This window comes from Chinchilla lanigera, unplaced genomic scaffold (genome assembly GCF_000276665.1).
Source record: "Chinchilla lanigera isolate Chin_1 unplaced genomic scaffold, ChiLan1.0 scaffold00044, whole genome shotgun sequence".
Taxonomy (NCBI): Eukaryota; Metazoa; Chordata; class Mammalia; order Rodentia; family Chinchillidae; genus Chinchilla; species Chinchilla lanigera.
The window spans coordinates 15469713-15491473 of record NW_004955445.1 but is presented as its reverse complement, the minus strand read 5'-3'; the positions used below and the strand labels follow the sequence as shown (position 1 = coordinate 15491473).

Here is a 21761-nt window from a genome sequence, read left to right as displayed (position 1 = left end):
ATTAGAGAAAATACCTAAATGGATGTGACTGTATCTCAATAAAACTATTTTTAAAAAGGCAGTGTGGGGAAAAAAGAAGTATTTTTCCACAGCCTAATCTATATTACTATCCTAATTCAGTTCTTGGTAGTTAGCTTTTGCTTATTATTTGAGTGTTGAATACATGTTACTCCTTTAAAAACTGCTTACTTATTACATCTAGCAACTTATTTCATCCTACCATCCTTTCACCAGGAGAAAGAACTGATAGAGAACTATTCATAATCACAGGTTTTCTCTGAAGCTGGATGTTGAAGGCAGTGCCATGCAATTTGCTTTATGGTAACTACCATGCTTTTCCTGAATTTTAGCCAGCTGTCACCAATTTAATAATGTAAAGCACTGGTTTTTCAACTAACTACTAGAATTTTTTTTTTTTCTCTTTTTGAGATAGGGTTTCATTAGGCAGTTCAGGCTGGCCTCGAACTCACTTTGTAGCCCAGGCTGGCCTTTAACTTGAAGTGATTCTCCTGCCTTAGCCTCCTGAGTGCTGGAACATTTTCTTTAAACAGTACCTTATTTGGAAACTCATTAAATGAAAAAGCAAAGCCAAACAACTCTATGGAAGTGAGTGGGTAGGAAGAAGCTCAGATAACAGGAAGCTCAGAGCCATCTTCCTTGCACCCGCTCCCTTGCAATATTCCCTCTTGAGTTACATAAGGCCTCAGCCTTCTAACTTCTTTTGATCAATCTATGAAAAATACCTGGGGCCAGCTCCTTTCCTTCCCCAATCCACTCACAATTCTAGTACCAGCAAACTCCCAAGATACAATGCACACTAAGGATGAAGTTCATCATTATTAACAATGGTTGAAAATGTACCAATGTAATAATGTGCTAATGTAATAATGTACAGATGCAGTAATGGGTGAAGCTGTAAATAGTCTTCTTGACAAGTTAGAATATTTTTTGGCTTATCCACTGCCCGATCTGATTAGAGTATCATTGTTTTTACTCTGAAATAGGGTTAATGAAGAACTCCAAGTCATGCTCTGCCATTTTCTTATCGTTTTACTTTTTAAAATGTGTTTGTGCAGTAATCATTTAAATGTCCTATTATGTAGTTTGGTTAAGAGGAGAAAACAGAATCTGCAAAATCACTTAACTCGGCACGTATAAACTCTAATATGCTGTATGAAGTGTGCAGAGCAAATGGACTGGAATGTGGAGTGCAGCTGCCCCTGCCACTGCTGCCACACACGGCACTTTCCTGTCTCTTTGGGTTAGGATGTTCACTGTATCTGACATATGACCACTAACAAACAGAGAGGGAAATCCCAGATATCTTTACGTCTGATAATAGTAGTAGTTCTGATCTATATATGGAGGCATCAATGTGAAACACCACCTAATTTAAAGCAAAAGGACAAAAACATTCTCCGGTTAATGGGAAGAACAAAATTTACTTTTCATTAGGTTTTATCCCCTGACCAAGACCCTAAGCTAACACCACGACACAGAGCATGGCCAACAATCTGTAGCCAAGTCAGACCCTGTCACTGTATTATGGGATTCAGGAGAGCTAAGGTAAACAGCAATCATCCTAAAGGTTACCTGCAAGTCATTTTGTGGGTTCCAGTCAGAATCAAATATGATGCAGGTATCAGCAGCTGTGAGATTGATCCCCAGGCCTCCCGCTCTGGTGCACAGAAGAAAGACAAAGCGGTCTGAGTCTGGCTTACAGAATCGGTCGATGGCTGCCTGGCGCAGGTTTCCCCGTACTCGCCCATCAATTCGCTCATAGGTGTATCTGAGGGGACCCAAACGAACGAAAGCCCAGGTGTTAATTATGGCTTCAGTGGAGAACAGCAAACAATGCAGGAAGCTCTTGCCCAAAGGAATGACAGCAGTCTAGAAGGATTCCCACCCCTACACATGAGCCACACAGCAGACTCTTAAAACTACATTGTAAAATGCCTCCCTCCCTTTCTCCCTCCCTCCCCGCAAACAAACAACCAAAACAAAAAAACCAGCCACAAACTAAGGAGGACTAGAAGAATTATAAACACAAAATATTGATCCTCAATACTGTCCAAGCAACTTATTCTCAAGAATTTCCAGTTTATATTTGCAGTGAATCTAATCATAAGACCAGAAAAAGCAAATACAAGCCTCAACTACTACTGTGAGCAGAACTCGTAACAAGAACTCAGTTCACGTCAGTCTCCAGCTGTTCAGGGTAACTAAGAGTGATAAGAAGACTACACTGCCAGGTAGTGTTTTTATGTAAGGGCTGGTCATTTCTAGCCTACCAATTCCTGAAAACTTTATATACACCCAGCAAAACCTCTGAGTGTATACCTAAAACCAGTCTCTTGGGAAGTATATGGCTAAGCCTGTAGGAATAGTGTCTATGGTATGTTATAAGTCGGGAGACTGGAGAACATTTAGAAGAAAACAGTGTTGAGAGAGTAAAGCTGAACATCATGAAGAAGGACACATCTGTGTGAATAGTTCAGAACTGAGGTGGGTAGCACGGCAGGGGTAAGAGAAAGAGGAAAGAGACTAGGAAATCAAATGGTGAGGGACATATATCACTACTGTCCATCAAGAGAAAACACAGAAGCGACCTTTACGATAGAGATCATGGGATTTACCCATGATCTCTATCCAAGATTATATGTACTCTTGGTTATATCCACATTATAACAGCAATCCTGTCCTTCCCTAGCTCACTGTTTTTATCTTTCCTTGTATAATCCACTGGTAACCAACGAATGAACAAGGGGATGTTACTCTGGGCTCAATTCTGATAAACAAGGAAAAACTGAGCAACTTACACTTATAAGGCATATAACACAAAAGAGTAAGTTTCTGCCTTCCTTCTAAAAAGCCACAATATAACCATACTTGGAAGTATGACTACGGTTTGTTTGTTTGTTTGTTTCTTCTTTTTAAATTAGGATACGTTCAAGAACAATATTCTATGGGAACTATAGTAGAAAATGAAATAGGTGGAAGTGATAGGACGATCACAAAGGCTAAAAAGATTTTCTGTTATAAGATGAAGGCTAAGGGTTAAATACATGTATTATATAGATTCAATTTATAATAGCCACAATAGTAATAGCAGACTAAATTCTAAGTGTCCATTTTGCCATTGATATACACTATCACATTTAATTCTTACTATTATTCTATAAATTTTTATTGTTATCTCCTTCTTACATTTGAGAGAACTAAAAACTAAAACTAAAAGCCATTAGTAAAATATCTCACTCAGTTACCTAACAGCTAAGTTGAACCCAGATCCACTTGACTGATGGCTTTCATACAGTACCCTACATTTCAGTGCAATAGGACAGAAATGTTTTCTTAAAAACTTAGAAAATTAAAGAGACGCTAGTAAAATTTGGAAACTTGTAACCCTAACAGGAAGTAGAAGCTGTACCAAGATACCAAAATGATTTTGGTAAATCAGTGCTCTGACCCCCTGTAATCATTTACCTAAAGTCTGGCTATGTATGTGATACAGCAGAAGCAGCACAAAATTTGGAGAAGACAAAGTTGATAGTTAATATATCAGTTGCTGCCTCCAGACCCACACATACGAACGATCAATCCTCTAGGAACAAAGGACTTGATGCTCCTGGACATCAGAGAGGAGAATGAGACCTGTGGATCACAGTGAAGCTGGGAATTACCATGGCCTTTGGGGAAGGAGAAATCAAGAAATAGTAACAATGTCGCTTGAGCATCACCTAGGGGAAAAAATTCCCATAAAATTAGCTAAGTGTTTTTGCCAGCTATGATGTAACAATAGTTTTAAGAAATGAAACTTGTGCAGGATGTTTAGAAGAATAACACTCATTTCTATCACTTGTTTAGTTTTGAGGGCATGCTCTCAAAGAACACAAAACTAAAAATGGAATTAGATGAGCTCTCAAACCATCCCCCATTCCCCCTCACTTCTGAGCCAATGAGGGCTGTGCCCTCATTACCGTATGAGTCTGGCATGAAATCAAATGGGAACAAAACCAAACTGACAGCTGGAGAGGCAAAGAGGCTCAAGAACAAAGAAAACCTTGAGGGATACTAAGTCTGAATGAAGAAATCAGACGTCATAAAATTTTCCACACCAAACTCCAGCATGACAATTAACCTTCTGTGACAACTGTATTTGAATGAGATCCCTAAGAATTACTGCTGCTCATCAAACTGTAATTCAGAGTTACTGTCAAATCTCAACAAGAAGCAGGTGGCACTCCGGGAAAACCTCCATGGACTGGCCAGGAGGCAGGATGGAGGGGGGTGGGGTGCCACATTTTTGGCACAAGAAATATTGACCTCAGAAGGCCTGAAGGGAAATGAACAATTTTCTTGTCTCCCAGTAATAACCAGCTGGAAAACAGAGAGAGAGAGAGAGAGAGAGAGAGAGAGAGAGAAAAATTACATTCACAACTGCCACAAATATGTAACCAGCTTAGGACTGAATTCGGTAAGAAATATACAGATTCAGTAATATGACACTTGGAGCTATGGTGTCCTCTTAACCACTATGTCTGTAATACTGAAAGGGGCCCTAGCAGAAGGTAGGTACTTCATATATATTGACTCAATTGTGTATACAAAAGATTGGAGTAGATATAATGGTAGCATGTTCCTTAAATTTGCAAGGATGGCAATCCTCCCCTGTTTAATGAGTAAGAGCTAATAGAAATCTCATCATATGGATAGCCATCTATATGGATAGGTAAATGTGTATAAACATACTTTTCTGGAGTAAAGGAGCTGCAGAGGTCAGAGACAGGTTTAATGAATAATTCTAAAGTTCATCTGGAATAACAGGTGATTAAAAGTGTAGAGGTATTGATCAAAAGAATGGAAAGGCTAGACACATGCACAGCATATATAGTATCTCAGTGTATTTCATGAATAGTATTTTATGTCAGTGGGGGGAAGGATTATTTCAGTAAACAGAAGATTGGGAAAGCAGACATATTTGGAAAGAAAAGAAACTTCTATTAATGTCATTTACCAAAATAACAGAAGGAATGAAGACTAAAAGGAGAAAACATAAATCAAAGAAAGCCAGGTAAGGATTGTGAATTAAAATGTCTATTAAATTTGTGGATCTTCTCAAACCTCTAGTAAAATAAGAGGCAATATGCACCACCCTCACAATACACCCACAAAGGAGAACAGAAGGGGTAACATTCTGGAAGCTAGAAAGCATGCCAAGTGGTATTTAGTTGAAGAAGGGAAGAAACAGTACAACCATGCTGCAGAATATCTCAAGGTATCTGACACTGGTGCCACTGGGGTGGCTAAAAGTGGGACTGTGAAGAGTCTAAACACAGGGAAAGTGGTGGGATATTTGTTGAAGTATTAATTACCCTTTAGATCACCCATTACAGCAGTTAAGAAGGTAAAATAAAGGACCTTAATCTTCTTTACCCTGGGAGTTACAAACCACAGATCAAAGGGAGAAAAGAGGTGAGAAAAATATTGAGAAATGGCTCCCCCACCCCCACCAATGCAAAGCACAGTCAAGTCTCTGCCCTCTAGGCAGGACAGAGGAGAGAAATAAGAGCTAAAAATAATGACACAAGAGGGTTCCCGATGAGACGGTTCAGCCAGGTGAACAGTGCTCACCTATGGAGAGTGAAGCTCACTGAACAAGCCTAGGTCACATACTCTGAACTTTGATTCAATAGTGTCTCGCTATTTCATGGCTCAAGACACCAGACCTCCTGAGAGAGCCCCTGATCTGATACATGAGGCTCTGCTTCTGCTATGGAGAGATGAAGTCCTAACATATCAACCCTCCAGCAAATAAATAAAAAATTTGCACAAAATATATACAAAAGCAATAAATGAGTATAAAAAAACTCAGCGAGGGCACTGGAAGTTAATAAGAGCAGGCAGATTTTGGAAAGGGACAGAACTTGTGGTTTGGGCTAGAGAGAAGGTTGCAGTTATGAAGGCAGAGGTGTAGGGCAGTTACTACTCATGAAAGAGAACCAGGGGAAGAAGCCTGAGCAAGTACGAATGCCAGAGAGAGATCCCCAGAAAGAGGGGTAGGGAGAGCACTCTACACTGTGGATATAAACTCCACCCTGGTAGATCTCCGACTCATACTTACTTGGGGCAAGGAAAGATGTAAGTAATGAATGGGGAAAAAGAAGTTATTAAAGAATCAAATGGAAATCTTCAAGCTAAAAAACGTCTGAATTGGGACAGGAGTTGCTACCTAACCAGGGACATCAATAAAGTTAGATAAAGTTTCTCCCAGTTAACTCTCTCCAAAAACAACCATCAACATCTTTAGCGCAATACCAAAAAAATCCTACATCTCCACAACATGGCATTCAACATGTCTAGGGGAAAAAATGTGACATTATGTAACATATGTAGGGCAGGAAAATGCGACCCATTCTCAACAGAAAAGATAATCAACAGATGTCAAACTTATAATTCTACGGTCCAGACAAGAACTTTAAAGCAACTATTATAATTATACTCAATGAAATAAAAGGATGCAAGTAATGAATGAAAAAAAACTAATTAAAGAAACAAATGGAAATCTGCAAGCTAAAAACATACAATCTCTAAGATAAAGCACAGGTTGGCATAATCAGCATCAGGGAGAGGATACAGAACTCAAAAAATTTGAGGACAGATCAACTGCAACAAATGACAGATAAAAAAAGCATTTAAAAAACCCAGAATCTATGGACTTGTGGAACAATATCTAAAGGTCAAATGCCTACACAGGTGATTGGAGTCCCACAGAAAAACAAGATAATGAGGCAAAAAGAAATCAAACGATAGTGACCAAAAGCACTCTAAATGTGAAAAAAGAGATGTATTTGACAAAATTAAGAAACTTAGTGAGGCTGGAATTCAGAGTTCAGGATGAACTCCAGATATCACAGTCAAACTGGTAAAAACTAAAAATGACAAGAAAAACCTGAAGCAGAGTCAACCAACACATTACACACAGGAGAATGATGAGGTGAGTGACTACAGAGCTTTTTTGTAAGAAACCACAGGGGCCAAAACGCAGTGGAAAACACTTGTAAGTGGTGGGGGGAAAATGTAGACTTAGAATTCTAATATAAAAGAAAGAGATGTAGAGAAACAAAAAGAAAAATGAAAAATTAAGACGAGTTCAACAGACACAGATAAAAAAATTCTGATTAACCTGAAGACACTGAAATAACTGGTGCTATAAAAAAAGAAAAAAAAAAAAAGAAAATGTTTTGAGGAATTTTAAAATGTAACTATGGAAAGAAAACCTAAGGGTTTAAACTGGAAGATAAAGTAAACAAATTCCACCAAAAGGTAAGGAGAGAAATAACGAGACAGAAAAGAGAGAAAAGGGAAAATTAGGTGGTCAGTCCAGAAGATCTGACATATCACTAACAGGAGTTCCACAAAGAAAACAATAGCAACAAGAAACAATGAAAAATAAATTTGAGGAAATTCTCCAGAATTGAATAAAAGGACCTGGATTTCAAGTGGGAAAGATCTGTTTAATATCCAGTACAGTGAAGCAGGTCATTGTAAAATTTCACAGGACTAGGGACAAAGAAAATATATCAAAGATTCTAAAAAGAAAAACCAGAACACATACATAGCACAGGAATTTGAAGGCCTTTGAACTTGTCTACAACAATTCTGACAGTAGAAGGCAGTAAACACCTTCAAAATTTTGTAGAGAAAGAATTTGTAACCTAGAATCTCTATAGAATCTGTATTCCAACCAAACTACTAACCAAGAATGATGACAGCCTAAAAACATTTTCAGACAATGTCTCAAAATTCATCTCTCATTTACCCTTGCTCAGACTCTCCTAGAAGAGGTGGTCCAACATGGATCTACTGAAGGAGATCTGAATCAAAAGGAAAAGAAAGGAATTTGTCAGCAGGATGCAAGAAGGCAGGTCAATGACCTCCACGTGCTAGGAAGGAAGAACAGGCCAGCGCAGACAGGTCCAGAGGTTCCAGGAGATGTGGCCCTGAGGCTGATGTGCTGGGACACAGCAAGAGGAGATTTACACAAGCAGGACACAGTTTGCACCTGAATTATTGTAAGTATATAGAAAAACAAACAAATAATAGGATAGTTTTTACCTTCAGAGAAAACAAAAAGTAAGCAGCATGTAACATAGTTAAGATGTAATTTAATACAAATCATAGCAAACCCAGAATATTAACCTAACTCAAAACATAACACAGTGTACTGGGAAGATGAGGACAGGAAGTTACATACACAATGATTATGAGGGGCAGTGAAGGGAGACTAAAAACTGATCTTCCAGAGTCAGAGAACAAAATTCCTAAAACTAAAAAATATCAAGAAATTCCACATAATAACATTATTTAGACAGACCTATAAATAGCAAGGAAAGACCATAAAGAGTTCAAAGTATTTCTGGCATTTGGAAACTGGAGGAAGGGGATGATATATTAGAAAATAGACTTTTTCAAAAGTCTAACAGAACTTTTAAAATTATATGCATGTATAACTCTAATGAAAATAAAGTTTATTAAAAAGAGAAAAGTAATAGCTGGATATGGTAATGCATGGCTGTAATCCCAGCACAATGGGAGGCTGAGGCAAGAGGATGGGAAATTCCAGGCCAGCCTGGGTAACTGAACAACTTAGTGAGACCCTGTCTCAAAATAGAAAGTAAAAAGGGCTGGGCATGTGGCTCAGTGCAAAGGTCCTGAAAGGGCGGGAGGGATGGAAGGAGGGAGAGAGAGACATTGTCGTAATATGAAAGAACCCTGTTGGGTGTAGCTGGAGTGAGAAAACCATGAAAGAGAAAAAAGAACAAAATACTTTTATGATCTCATGGTTGAGAGGTGAAGGAAACTTTTAAAGCATATTAATTTCAGTACTTAGGCTTAGAATTAAGCAGAAAAAATTTAAACAGAGACTTTAGGACTAATGTGTGACTACTGTGAAATTTAGAATTTCTAAAAATAAAACAAAAACCCATACCCAAAACAAAATTAAAAAGGCAAAAGCAACTCTGGGAAAAGTGTTTGCAACATAATCTTAAGTAAATAATTCTCATAAATTAATAAATAAAAGCCAAAAAACAACAGGAAATATAGGAAGAACATGAAAAAGCAATCAATATGTACAAAAATAAATATGAATAGTTAATAAATATGAAAAAAAGCCATCCTCATTAGTAGTCAAAAATACAAATTTAAAGAAGAGACCATAACTTTGGTTTACTGAATTAGCAGATTAAGGGACAGAAAGAATATTGATCAGAGTATGGAAAAAAGCATTCTCATATAGAGTTGAAAAGATTTAAGTAAAACACTCTTACTAGAGGACATTTTGGAAATATGTATCAAATTTATGTGAAAACATACATCAAAAGGAAATAACTGGGAACATTCACAATGACCATGAAGGGATATTCATTTAAACTCCCTTAAAATGCTGAAAAATGGAAAAACCAAACCAAAACAAAACAAAACCTGTAGGAGTATCATGTAGACCACCAAGATTTTGTTGTAGAAAAAGAACAAAAATCCATAGCATATTAAATAAAAAATGAATTACACAGTGGACTACAGACTATAGCAACTGAAACAAACAATAAACTAAGCATACATATGTACGAATAAAAGAAGATTAAAAGGATAAGCACCAAGCACGAACAGGAATTTCTACAGGTGGTAGTGGTAAATGTTTCCACATTTTTAAAAGAAATTGTAATGTTTACTTTGAACACAAAATTGTAATAAACAACACAGCCAAAAATAGCAAAAAAGGGACCTAAGAAAGTCCTCTCTACTTACCAAACGTCTGATATTTATTTTGGGTAGAGTTACTCATTTTGGAGGGCTTGTTTTAAAAAAATTCCTGCAAATTATTAGTTCTTTAAATTTTAAAGGCTACAATATTAATAAGAAGTGATTTTTTAATGAGTTTCTGCTCTATAGTGAATTTATAAACTATAAAACTGCTCTGCCAGTTTTGATTTACTCATAGTAGCTTCCTCCAAGAAAAATCACAGGTCTCAATCATTCTCTACATGCATATCTCTACCATACAGCTCTGAAAAATCCTTCTCTTGTCTAATCAGACTTGGAAGCATTATTTATGTAACATTAAGTATAGGCATGCACACAGTTAAATTCTTCATGTCCTTTACAGAAAAAGAACATGTTAATTTATAAGAGGGAATGGACTCTTAAAGGATAAGAAAATCTGTTAACATGCCTGCGATTTGCTGTAATTTTATTATTTGAAAACAAAGATTTTCCTTAAACTTAGCAATGCCTAGCAATTAGTTTTTATGATCTTGAAAAATCTTTTTTGTTATCTTCAGATTGTTGATGTACTGTAATAACTTAAAATCTAAGGTATGGTGTATAGCAAATGTAGTTCCCATGGAGTCCAAATAACCCACATCCATACACTTTTCATCTGCATGAGTAACACAGTTCAGCTTCAGGGACTTATATGAATATGAACAAGAAACTAAATTAGGATGTCATATACAGTGTATCATAAAACCTTACAGAGTTTGATGAGAAAGGACAGAAAATTTTTTCTCCGAGTTGTTAGCGTATGTGCTTTCAGAAATTTGAATTAGTGATGCCTTCTAGCATGTGTTTCTTTTTCATTGTTAAGCAACAAAAATGTAACTACATTATTTTCTTAACCTTTTCCATTGCTATATTTATTTTGTTCCTTACAACTGAAGTGAATTTAAATAAACATTTGGACTTTAGCAAAACAAGGACTCCACTTTATTGGCTATGAAATTTACTTCAGATAGTTAAAACTTCAGTATACTTGGTCATAAAATCAATTCTGAATTTTAATTGATCTTGAAGAGATTCCCTTCCTCCATATTTGAATGTCTTGTTGCTGCTAAAGCATAACATGAATGGATGAAAAAGATACCACAGTAAAGGAACTGACAGTGCTGGGTGCTGGGTGCAGAGATCTGACGTAAGTCTCACCTTCTCTGGATGAGATAATCTTCGAGGATATCAAGGCAGCGCACCATCTGGGAGAAGATGAGCACTTTGTGGCCACCTGCAATCAGCTTAGGAAGCAGTTTATCAATCAGCACCAGCTTCCCGGCTGCCTGGATCATGGCCTGCAGCTGAAAGTCAGGAGCATCAGGACTGTGAGTTTTTCGGAAATCTTCCAGAATTTTTTCCTCTGCTCCTGGAAAGGAATGGAACAAAACTCTTCATTTAACAAAATACAAAGATAAAAGCTCTGTTTTACAAATATGAATTCTTAGGTCCAGTACCTGCAGTTCAGGGAAGAGATAATGGGTATGCATCCCTAGCCTACCACTTGGCAGAGAGCTCATCATGGCAGGATTTTCTACTTCACCTCATTGCGAATGAAGGTACTTTGCTAAGCATTAAAATGACGAATCCTAAGCTGATTCATCCAGGTAAAGAAATCTCAGCAAACTGACGATAAAGACCTTCCTACTTTCTGCAATCACAAAACTAGCTGTAAGAGAAGCCAAGTCACATTTTAATTTAAACATTTCTCTGGAAGTTTCACTGAAAGAAACTCTCCTAACATCATCTCTACTATGTGTAACCATTAATTTAACTGTAGCGTATAATCTCATTGCAGCATTTTCATTTATTCAATGAAGTAATAAATTTCTCTGGCCACAGATGCAAAGTGTGGGCCAGACTGTGAGTAAATAAAGAGTAGCAAAATGCGGAGTATTATCCACCTTTTGCCAGGCAGAGGCAGAGAATTTGAAATAAGTTTCAAACTTGGCTCTGTGTACAGTATTTATTAGGTAGATTATATATGCAAATCCATCAACTTCTCTAAACCTCAGTCTTATACTGTGTAAAAAAGGTGAGGAAATATATGTTCTAGCTTTTAACAAAAACTTACTATATGACGTCTTCGATTATCACTGCTTTTGACAGAGGTCCACACCAGCCCTGAGTTACTCCTTACTGCCCCGACTCACCATTGATCAAGTAGGGATGGTTACAGCACTTTCTCAGCTCCATCATGGTGTTGATAAGATTGGGCATGTTGTGCTGATTTGCCCCCTTAGTCAGGAAGGAAAAATTTTTCTCCAGGATAGCTCGGTAGTACTTTTTCTGGATATTGGTCAATTCTACTTCAATGATGGTCTCTTGTTTAGGAGCAAGGTTCTTTTCCACATCATCTTTCAGGCGTCGAAGCATCATTGGTTTTAGGATAGATTGCAATTTCTTCACCTGTTCAGGGAAACCGTATCTATTTACCTGCCCCAATCCTGACAGAATGATTACGGGGAGTATTCCAATCTTCACTATAGTCTCCTGAATAGCTACTTATTTGGATGACAGTGGATTAAAAGAAAGCATGACTGATCCCTGAAAATGGAGAGTTTACAACAGTACAAGATAGGAGAAAGGGCTCTAGCTTGAACTCACAAATTACCAAGAACCTATGTGGTAATCTCATAAGATAAAAAAGGAGAAAGAAAGAAGACATTATTCATTCTCTAGGATGGAGAAAACAAACCTCTTTGATTCTTTCTCTAACACATATGCATGCAAAGAATTAACTGAAGAACATTTTAAGCCTTGTTAGGAGGTACAAATGATATATCACAAAGGGGAGACTTAGATTGTGAAAGAACAGAGGAAGAAGTAGAGGCAATCTGAAAGTAGAGCCCAATCTCAGCAACAGCATATGTGTCTGAGAGTTGCAGTGTGTAAAGAAAACATGTTGTACAGTGACATCTTCCATGCCATAATGGCAGCTGTCACATCAGAGACACTTCAAGCTTGGTAATGTTTCCGTACTGTGATCTGTTTATTCTCCTAAGAGCCCAGGCCTGCACAGACACCTCCGCTCACTTCACTGCACCAGCACGGTGTCTTGTTCCCTCACGCAGGAAGACAATGAAAGGGCAAAGAATTCAAGGTTAATACACCGAAGTTAACCTTGGGCTAAAACTAGTTAAGATTAATCCTGATTTGAAAATAAAGGAAAAACAAAAGTACAAGTTTCGAGTCAGAAAAGGCTGTTCCAAAAATGTAAAAGGGATAGAGAGAATGCACTGCAACAGTGCTTCCTGAAGCAATGTAACACGACACAGAGTGATTTGTGATTTAGGAGAGGTGCTTACTGGAGTAGGCTTTGGACAATGACAAATATGCTCTACTCTGGAAACAGATGGTTTCTAGCACTTGTATTTACTGTGTTTTAAAATATAGAAGTTTCATAGAAGTAGAGAGTAGAATGGTGGTTAGCAGAGACAGATGGGGTATGGGTTTTGGGGAAACACTGATCAAAGAATACAAAATTTCAGTTACAAGGAATAAGTTCAAGAGATCTACTATGCAATATGGTGACTACAGTTATGTGCTGTGTTCCTGAAGATCACGTGAGAGTGAATTTGAGTGTTCCCACCACAAAAGTAAGTAGGCAAAGTAATGCTATGTTAAGTAGCTCTATTTAGCCATTCTACTGTGTATACATATTTCAAAACATCATGGTATACCCAATAAATATATGTAAGTTTTGTCAGTTACAATATATATTTTGAGAAAATTTTTAAAAAGCAAACAAGACATTTGATGCCACTTTTATGATTTTCTTCTAACTAACCCAAATTTTCTAACTAACTTATGAGACCTTGATTTTACTAATCAAGGGTACTTAGGAATTTAATCCCCCAGTGAGTAAGGAATTACTATGTAAGAGCCCAAAGACGAAAACACAGCTAGCTAATTGTTAAAGATAGGGATAAATGTCAATCTGCCACATGCTGGGTTCAACTTTTGCCCTTCACTTGGTTCGTACCTTGAATCATTTAGAGTATACTATATGCCAGACACTGTGCTGGTCAATACAACAAACACAACTTTGGAGAAGATGTGGGCCTTGTCCTCAAGGAGATCATTGTCTAGGAAGAAGAAAAGATGCATACCAAAAATTAAGTGCAAGGGGAGAAAAGGATGCATTTTCAATGGTCCAAAAATGAAGAGAGGGTTGGGGCTGGCTTTTGAAGGCTCAAGAGATACTGCAAACACAGAGGACGGGAATGACGTTTGGTTATTCACTGTTCTCAAAGTCTGACTTGTACCACAAGTAGAAAGAAACAGACTGGAACCAAAGAGTGTACCCCTGACACCTGTTAGTAACATTCCCAAACCTACCCAGTCCCCAAATTCTCTCTATCCAACCCATTTCTGCACTACTGCTAGATTAATTTAGCAGAACTAATTATATTACTCCAGCAATAAAAGCCTTGCATAGCTTCTCTATTAATGCCTACTGATTCTTAAACCTATCTTTCTACAATACAGTTGTAAACCCCACTGGCCTTACATACTTCCCTGTTCTTTTACCATATTTTTTAACTCAACCAGATGACTCCTCACTACTGAGTACATTCTATAGCTCAAATTATACTGGGCTTATTTCCTGTGCAAAGTAGTCACCACCTCTTCTCTCTTCACCAGTTGAAAGCTTACTTGTCCAACAAAATGCATTTTTAAATTATATTCTCTCCCTGATGTCTTCCCTGATTTTCAAACAGATGTGACTTTTCCCTCTTTTAAAGCCCCCAACTCTGGTATTTGTTCCTCATATGGCATTTAAACTTTTCTGGCTTATTTCCATAATCCCTAGTAGAGATTTCTACTCATACTACATTGATATTTATTAATATTGGTAGTCCTGAATTGGCTTTAAGTCCAACAAATTAGACCTACAACTGGACCTTAAAAACAGGAAATTCAGTTCATGTGGACAAAATGGAACTAATTAACAATTTAGTTATTTGACCGCCTTGTTTGCTTTCCTGCCCATATATTGTGTTGTAATCAAGAAGAAGGGCCTGGGAACATGCAGCAGATTATATAGGATGAAGAATGAAGGAAGCAGAAGAAAGGACCATGTTCTTGAGGCCAGACTTATAAGCAAAATCACTAATGTACAGGTGAGTTCAGTGAAGCAGGAGATCTAATATGCTAACTCTAAGATATTCTGGGTGCTGACTAACTAGGAACAATCAAGTGGCCTTCTCCAACATAAACAAATAAATAAAATGAAGAAGGCAATGCTCATTTTAGCAGAGATGTGAGAACTTGCTAAATCTTTCCGTTGCTCTTTCCTGGATATGGAAGTGACCCTCACATAATCTTCAATCCTTCAGGCTCCTAATTACCTGTTCCTCTGTTTTCAGATCTCCAAACTCCTCCAAGAATGCAGTCTCTGAAGGAAACTGTGTTGGCTCCAGAAAATTTAGCAAACTGAACAGCTCTTCCACAGAGTTTTGTAAGGGTGTTCCGGTGAGTAGCACTTTATGTTCCTGCGTAAATTAAGCGCAAATGATGAAAATGTTTGAGCCACCAAAACAGTACATTTCAGTGGGGAAAACTAAGCACAGGCCTTCTGTGTTCAATTTGAACAATTTTATTCTGCTCTGATGAAAAGGCAGGGTCCTAACACTCACAGAGGTATAGTCATTAGACAGATTAACTTTCACACCACTGATTCTAATACTAATGGAATTTTACCATCCACTCATTCACTCAAAATGATTGTGTGGCTACCGACCACATACTGGACACTGTTCCAAGTCAATACCCAGAAACATCTAAACATTAAGTTTTCAGGTCACAAATTCCACGGTATGTGAGAGTTCCCTGAGTTCTTTTGAGAACAGGCCAAAAGGGCTACATATAAGTAAGTAACATGCGGAATGGCTCAGGAACACTTCCCTAAATAGAAGTTATCTATGATTATTAACGTAAAAACCTAGCTCTCACCAGGGCCATAAGCTTTAACCCCTCTAGAAGTTTGCAATTCCTATTCTTCAATCTGTGTGCCTCATCAATTATCACACAGCTCCAGTGAATCTTCTTCAACTCTGGGCAATCTGCCAGGATCATCTCAAATGTTGTGATGACGACATGGAACTTGAAAACTCCTGAAAGGGGATTTCCCTGGGGATGACACAATCAAAGGCACAGATTTATATTATGATTAATAGATTACTTGGCAGATCACAGAAGGTAGGACTATTAATTTGAGAAAGCAGGAATACAGCAATGACCAGCTACAGTACTTAGAAAAGACAGACTACATAGCATCCATGAAACAGGAAAGAAAGAGCAAGTGGCTTGGTGGTGCAGGCCTATAGTAGCAGCACTCTTGAGAGGAGTGAAGGAAGAAGCAGGAAGGATGCACATTCGAGCCCGGGGGAGAGGGGCGATTTAGTGAATTAGCAAGACCTTGCACCAGCAAAGAAGGGGTGTGGTGGGGACATAGGTCAATGAGAAAGTTTTATATTCAAACCCCACTACTGCACACATGGGTGTGCGTGCACGCACAGGTAAGATGGATACCAAAGGCACAGCACAGGAACTTTTTATTTCCATTTCTTTTTTTTCTAGTTTATGTTTGTGATACATAATGAATATATTCCTTGTGGAGTATGGGTGCATATACATATCACATCTTAATCCTCCCATCCCCAGAGCTCCTTTCATTTATTAATTGCCATAATAAGCAAAGTAGATGGGGTTGATACAGGTTTCATCCCTGGCGAGGAGTTGGCCCAAATTATCCATGGATTGAATGCCCAAGGAACTCTCTGCTGCTTTTCCAATTTAATTAACTTCATCTTTTTGTTACAAAAACAATTTTCAAATAATTTAATCTTATAACTCAGATTTTAGCATACAAAGTAATGATCCCAATTCACCCAAGGCAAATGCTCCTGGAGAGAACATACCTTTGTTTCCTAACCAGTGCCAGTGCTGCCATCACATTTTAAGAGCAGAGTTACATCATGCCAGAGCATGATGTCTTCCAAATGTCTCTGCTATCTATGAAACCCCTGGAGAGAGCACACAGCTTTCCTCTGAGTGGGATAATTTAATTCTTACTGGTCTAGGACAAGCACATAACCATATTCAGCAAAGTGATGACATGTATCGAAAACTTAAGTTCTCTTCTGCTTTTAACAATATGAAACCTGGTTTTTCTTTATTTTCTCCTGTTTCCCTTCTTTTCAAAATCCCTGGACAGGAACGTACCCCTGTACAGTAATTCTTCTCACTTCCTTCACTGATCAGACAACAATTCATATAAAATCTTTTGTATATAAAAGTAACTTTATAAGCTTAACCAATAAACTAAGCTTTCAGTATCCTAAAAAAAGATTTCTGGTATATTTCAGAAAGATGAGAAAGCATACCCTTAAATTCTGTGCTTTATCATGAATTAAGATAAACCAAGAGGGAAGAGCAAAACTCAGCCTCAACAAACATGACTCCACAAGATCAGTCTACAGTAACCTAGGGCTCTGAAACCCCTGAAGATAAGTGGAACAAAGGCTACTCTGAGCTCAGGCAATCGCTGAGTCAGTCTGACAGATGTGAGGCTCACCTGTGCATCCCTGTACACCATCTCATACTGCTGGATCATTTGCCTGCTGATCTGGCTGCCGTGGTACACAATGGCATTCATCTCTGTCCATGTCCGGAACTCCCTCTCCCAGTTGGTGATAGTAGAGAGAGGTGCAATGATGAGAAAAGGGCCATGGATCCCCCTGAGGAATATTTCTGAAAGGAATGTGATGGACTGAATGGTTTTCCCTAAGCCCATCTCATCAGCCAAAATACAGTTTTTCCTGCAGAGGGTAAAAAAATATAGGTAATTCATAATCAATATAGTAAAGTTATAAAGATTAGTTATGAATAACAAGTGCATCAGAAGTATACTGTGATCTTAAGGTTATCAGTGAAGGGTTTATCATCATTTTACAGAAATGAAACTGAGGCTTGTTTTTGTTATTCATATCCTGCCTACTTCCAAAGAGAAACTGCCAAAATGGAACTTAGGAGAACATATACGAAATAGGTCTATTAAGATAAAAACTGAAAATACTGGAAAGTAAAATAATATTAAGACAAACAGAAAATAACTGCCTCAGAAATAAGCCAGTTTTGATAACAGAAACTTCTTAGAAGTCAAGGTAGACACTTCTGGGAAGATGGCAGTGTGGTGAACAGCAGAGAAACAGCCCTTCCAAGATCTGGTGTTCAGATGCTGGAATACAGCAACAAGAGGAAGAGAAAGAGGAAAGCGGGTTCCCAGGACACACCCAGGAAGGGTCTGAAGTGGGAATTCGGGGAAAGTGATGAGAAAGACCTCAGTGCAGAAGAAGGAGGCAAGAGGCACTTTCTCCCTGTGTCCTGTCTCGCTGTGTGGGAGGGGCAGCTCAAACTTCCAGATGCATAGTGACTGCTCCTGATCCCAGAGAAATGCACCCATGGAACAGAGCAGTGGGTGCAGTGGACTGCAGTGGCGGGTGACTTCCCCAAGCAGAGGGTCACTGGCCGGTTGCCATCTTGGAGAAGGACCAACTGAGCTCAGAACTGAGACCAGCTGTTGGCTGGATCCATCTAGCAGGTCCCAGTGTCAGGGTGAGGTAGAACTGAGTTCAAGATGGCAAGAAGTCAAGGAGCCAAGTTCAACCCAGCAGAAGACAGGAGTGTTGCACGAAGAACAATTCAGGTTCTAATTTTCCAATCAAAAAACAGCCTGAACTTCAATGGAACTAAAGGTGAGTTTTGCTGGAATTTACTACCCTGCTGTAAATCTGTAGCTGGCTTGCTGGGGTTAATCAACATGATCTGGGCTCTGTCTACTTATACTGTCTACAAGTGACAGCACAGACAAGCTCTTTTTTTTTTTTTTTTGGGCCGGGTTTTCCTTTTTTGTTTCAGGTTGGCTTTGACTTCCTTGGGTAGCCCAGGCTGGCCTCAAACTTGCAGAGATCCTCCTGCTTTAGCCTCTGAAGTGCTGGGATTACAGGCATGCACCACAATGCTCAGAGATACATGCTGAAGTGAGACTTTTTTTTTTTTTTTTTTTCTTGATTACTTTGGTTTATATGACTCTGAACACTGTCTCTAGTTTTTTGTTGTTATTCTGTTCCTTTTATTTCATCCTTTTCTCTCTCTCTCATCTTCACCAGAGTCCCAAAGTTTGCATAATCTTCCTTTGTCTTCCAGCCTTGCATCTAATCCCTTCCTCTTCTTCTATTTCTGTATTTTTTTTCTCTAATGCCTCTTAAATTTTCTCACTTGAGAGTAAAATTGAGATAGTGAGGGTATATTTACTGTATACAATTCTTTGTTTTAGATTTTGTTATATAACCACAAATATACCTCATATGATAAAAGGTGGTAAATTACAAGTTACCACAGTTTGTCATTTTCTAGGCAGTGTTTGATGCTACTGTTATTACTGAGGGTATGACTGTAGCTAAGGTTACATAATTGTTCTAAAAAACTGTTCTTCCTGGTATGCCAAGACTGAGATTGCCTGATAGTCATACACAATACTCTAGGCCAGTGCCAAAGAATCAGTGGCTAGGCCAAATAGGCAGCAACTCCTCGTCCTCAATAAATTGAAGAGGTAGGATCTTACAACAGACTCAAAACCCAAAGCCAGTAACACTTGGAAGACATCTCTGAGAAGCAGTCATTTCCTAAGGGTGCTCAATACTAACAATAAAGCTACCTAACATAAGCAATTTATAGGCATCAAGCGAGGATTTAAACTAAAAGAAAAAAAAAAAAAAAACCCAGAAAGCAAGACATGGAAGCAACATACAACCCCCAACTTCAAGCTGGCCAAAGGTAAACCTAGGGGCGATGAGGTGGAACAATTCAAAAACCACCCACTTAGACTCTCTAAGAAGGTAACAGCAGAAGTAACAAAGCAGAGAAATGAAGCTCAAGGAAAAAAAAATCAGAAATAATTTCTCAGATAACTACAGAGATGGTAACCACAATAAAGGACACTGTATGGAATCTATGAAACAGATTCAAAGAGTTATCTGTGAGATTAAAAATTCCATTGAAAGTATACAAAGCAGAATGAGCCAATGTGAGGACAGAATCTCTGATATAGAAGACAGGCTTGTGGTTAGCAATCACAAAAAGAAAGATTTCTTAAAACCAGCAAGGGACCATGTAAATTCAATCCAACAGCTGCGGATGGTGCAAAGAATAAAATGGACTGATCAGAGTCAATGAAAAAGCAGGACACAGTGCAAATGAAATAAAAAAAACCTTTTCATATAAGTGATGGCAGGAAGCTTCCCAAACATGAAGAAGGAATCTGACATAAAAAACTCCAATTAAACATGATCAAAATAAAAAGCTACACCAAGAAATATAATGGTCAAGATTCCAAAAATTTAACAGAAGAGGAGATATAAAAAACTGTTAGAGAAAAGAAGCCCATCACCTATAAAGGAAAGCCTATCAGAATCACAGCAGACTGCTCAAATACAAGCCCGTAAGTCCAGGACAGCTTGGAGTGAAGTATTTAAACCCCTAAAAGAAAACAACCTCCAGTCCAGACTGATGTACCTTGCAAAACTATCTTTCAAAACTAATGGAGAGATAAGATACTTCCATGGCAAAAAGCATCTGAGGAAATTCATAACTACTAAACCAGCAGTCCAAAAAAGTTCAGAAGGACTTCTAGAAAGATAATGAGGACTACAACTCAATGAACCACAACAGAATGAATCCACCAGGCAAGGCAAGTAATTAAACTGGGGGGAATTAAAAAAAAAAAAAAGAATGAAAAACAAGCAAATAATATGAAAGTGAAAAGTCAATATATATCAGTTATAACAATGAAAGTAAATGGTCTCAATTCACCAAGCAAAAGAAACACATTGGCAGAATGGATCAAAAAGCAAGATCAAACAATATGCTGCATACAAGAAACAGATTTAACCCAAAAAGAAACTCACAGACTGATGTCAAAGGATGGAAAAAAGTACTCCATGCTACAGGGACCCGGAAAAAAGCAGGGGTAGATATTCTATTTGTAGACAAAGTACATTTCAAACCAAGAGTAAGAGAGACAGAGAAGGTCACTACATCCTTGTAGAGAGAACAATCTAAGAGTAAGAGAACAATCGTAAATGTATATGCACCAATTACCAGCACACCCAACTATATAAAACAAATACTAATGGACATTAAAAGTCAAATAAGTACTAATACAATTATAATGGGGGACCCTCAATACCCCATTGTTACAAATGGACAGATCAACTAGGCAAAAAAAAAAATAGACAAAGAAATATCAGAACTGAACCAAACTTTTAAACAAATAGACTTAGTAAATGTCTACAGAGTGTTCCACCCTACAACATCTGAGTACACATTCTTCTCAGCTGAACATGGGAAGTTCTCCAAACGAGACAACATGCTTAAGTAAATGCAAAGGAACTGAAATTATCCCATGCACACTACCAGAACATAGTGCCATGAAACTGGAAATAACAGCAAAAGAAACCACAAAAACTTCATAAACATGTGGAAATCAAACAACACCCTCCTGAAAACCAATGGGCTACAGATGAAATTAAAGAAATTAGGCATATTCTACAACTGATAATGAAAATACAACACACCAGAACTTATGGTATTCAGTAAAATAGTTTCTTATGAGGGACATCTGTAGCAGTGAATTCCCGTATCAGAGAAACAGAGGGAACTCAAATAAACAACCTAATGTTGAACCTCAAGTTTCTAGAAAAGAAAAAGAGCAAGTTAAACTCAAACTGTATATGAGGGAGGAAATTATAAAGACCAAAGCAGGAATTAATGCAATTGAGACTAAGAAAATAATATAAAGGCTCAATGAATCAAAGCATTCATTCTTTGAAAGATTAAATAAAATTGACATAGCCTTAGCCAACCTTATC

General features: G+C 37.9%; 1 protein-coding gene across 8 annotated transcripts in view; it reads right to left on the bottom strand.

The window, feature by feature from the left end:
* Chd6 (chromodomain helicase DNA binding protein 6) overlaps positions 1-21761 on the bottom strand; it is a 216337-nt gene that overhangs the window by 84937 nt on the left and 109639 nt on the right. For all 8 annotated transcript variants that reach the window (XM_013518270.1, XM_013518274.1, XM_013518272.1 and 5 more), the window contains 6 exons: positions 17408-17651; positions 15784-15960; positions 15180-15323; positions 11979-12234; positions 10984-11194; positions 1594-1789 (listed from right to left, as the gene is read on the bottom strand). In XM_013518270.1, coding sequence (XP_013373724.1) covers positions 1594-1789; positions 10984-11194; positions 11979-12234; positions 15180-15323; positions 15784-15960; positions 17408-17651 — 1228 coding nt within the window. The remainder of the gene's footprint in view (positions 1-1593; positions 1790-10983; positions 11195-11978; positions 12235-15179; positions 15324-15783; positions 15961-17407; positions 17652-21761) is intronic.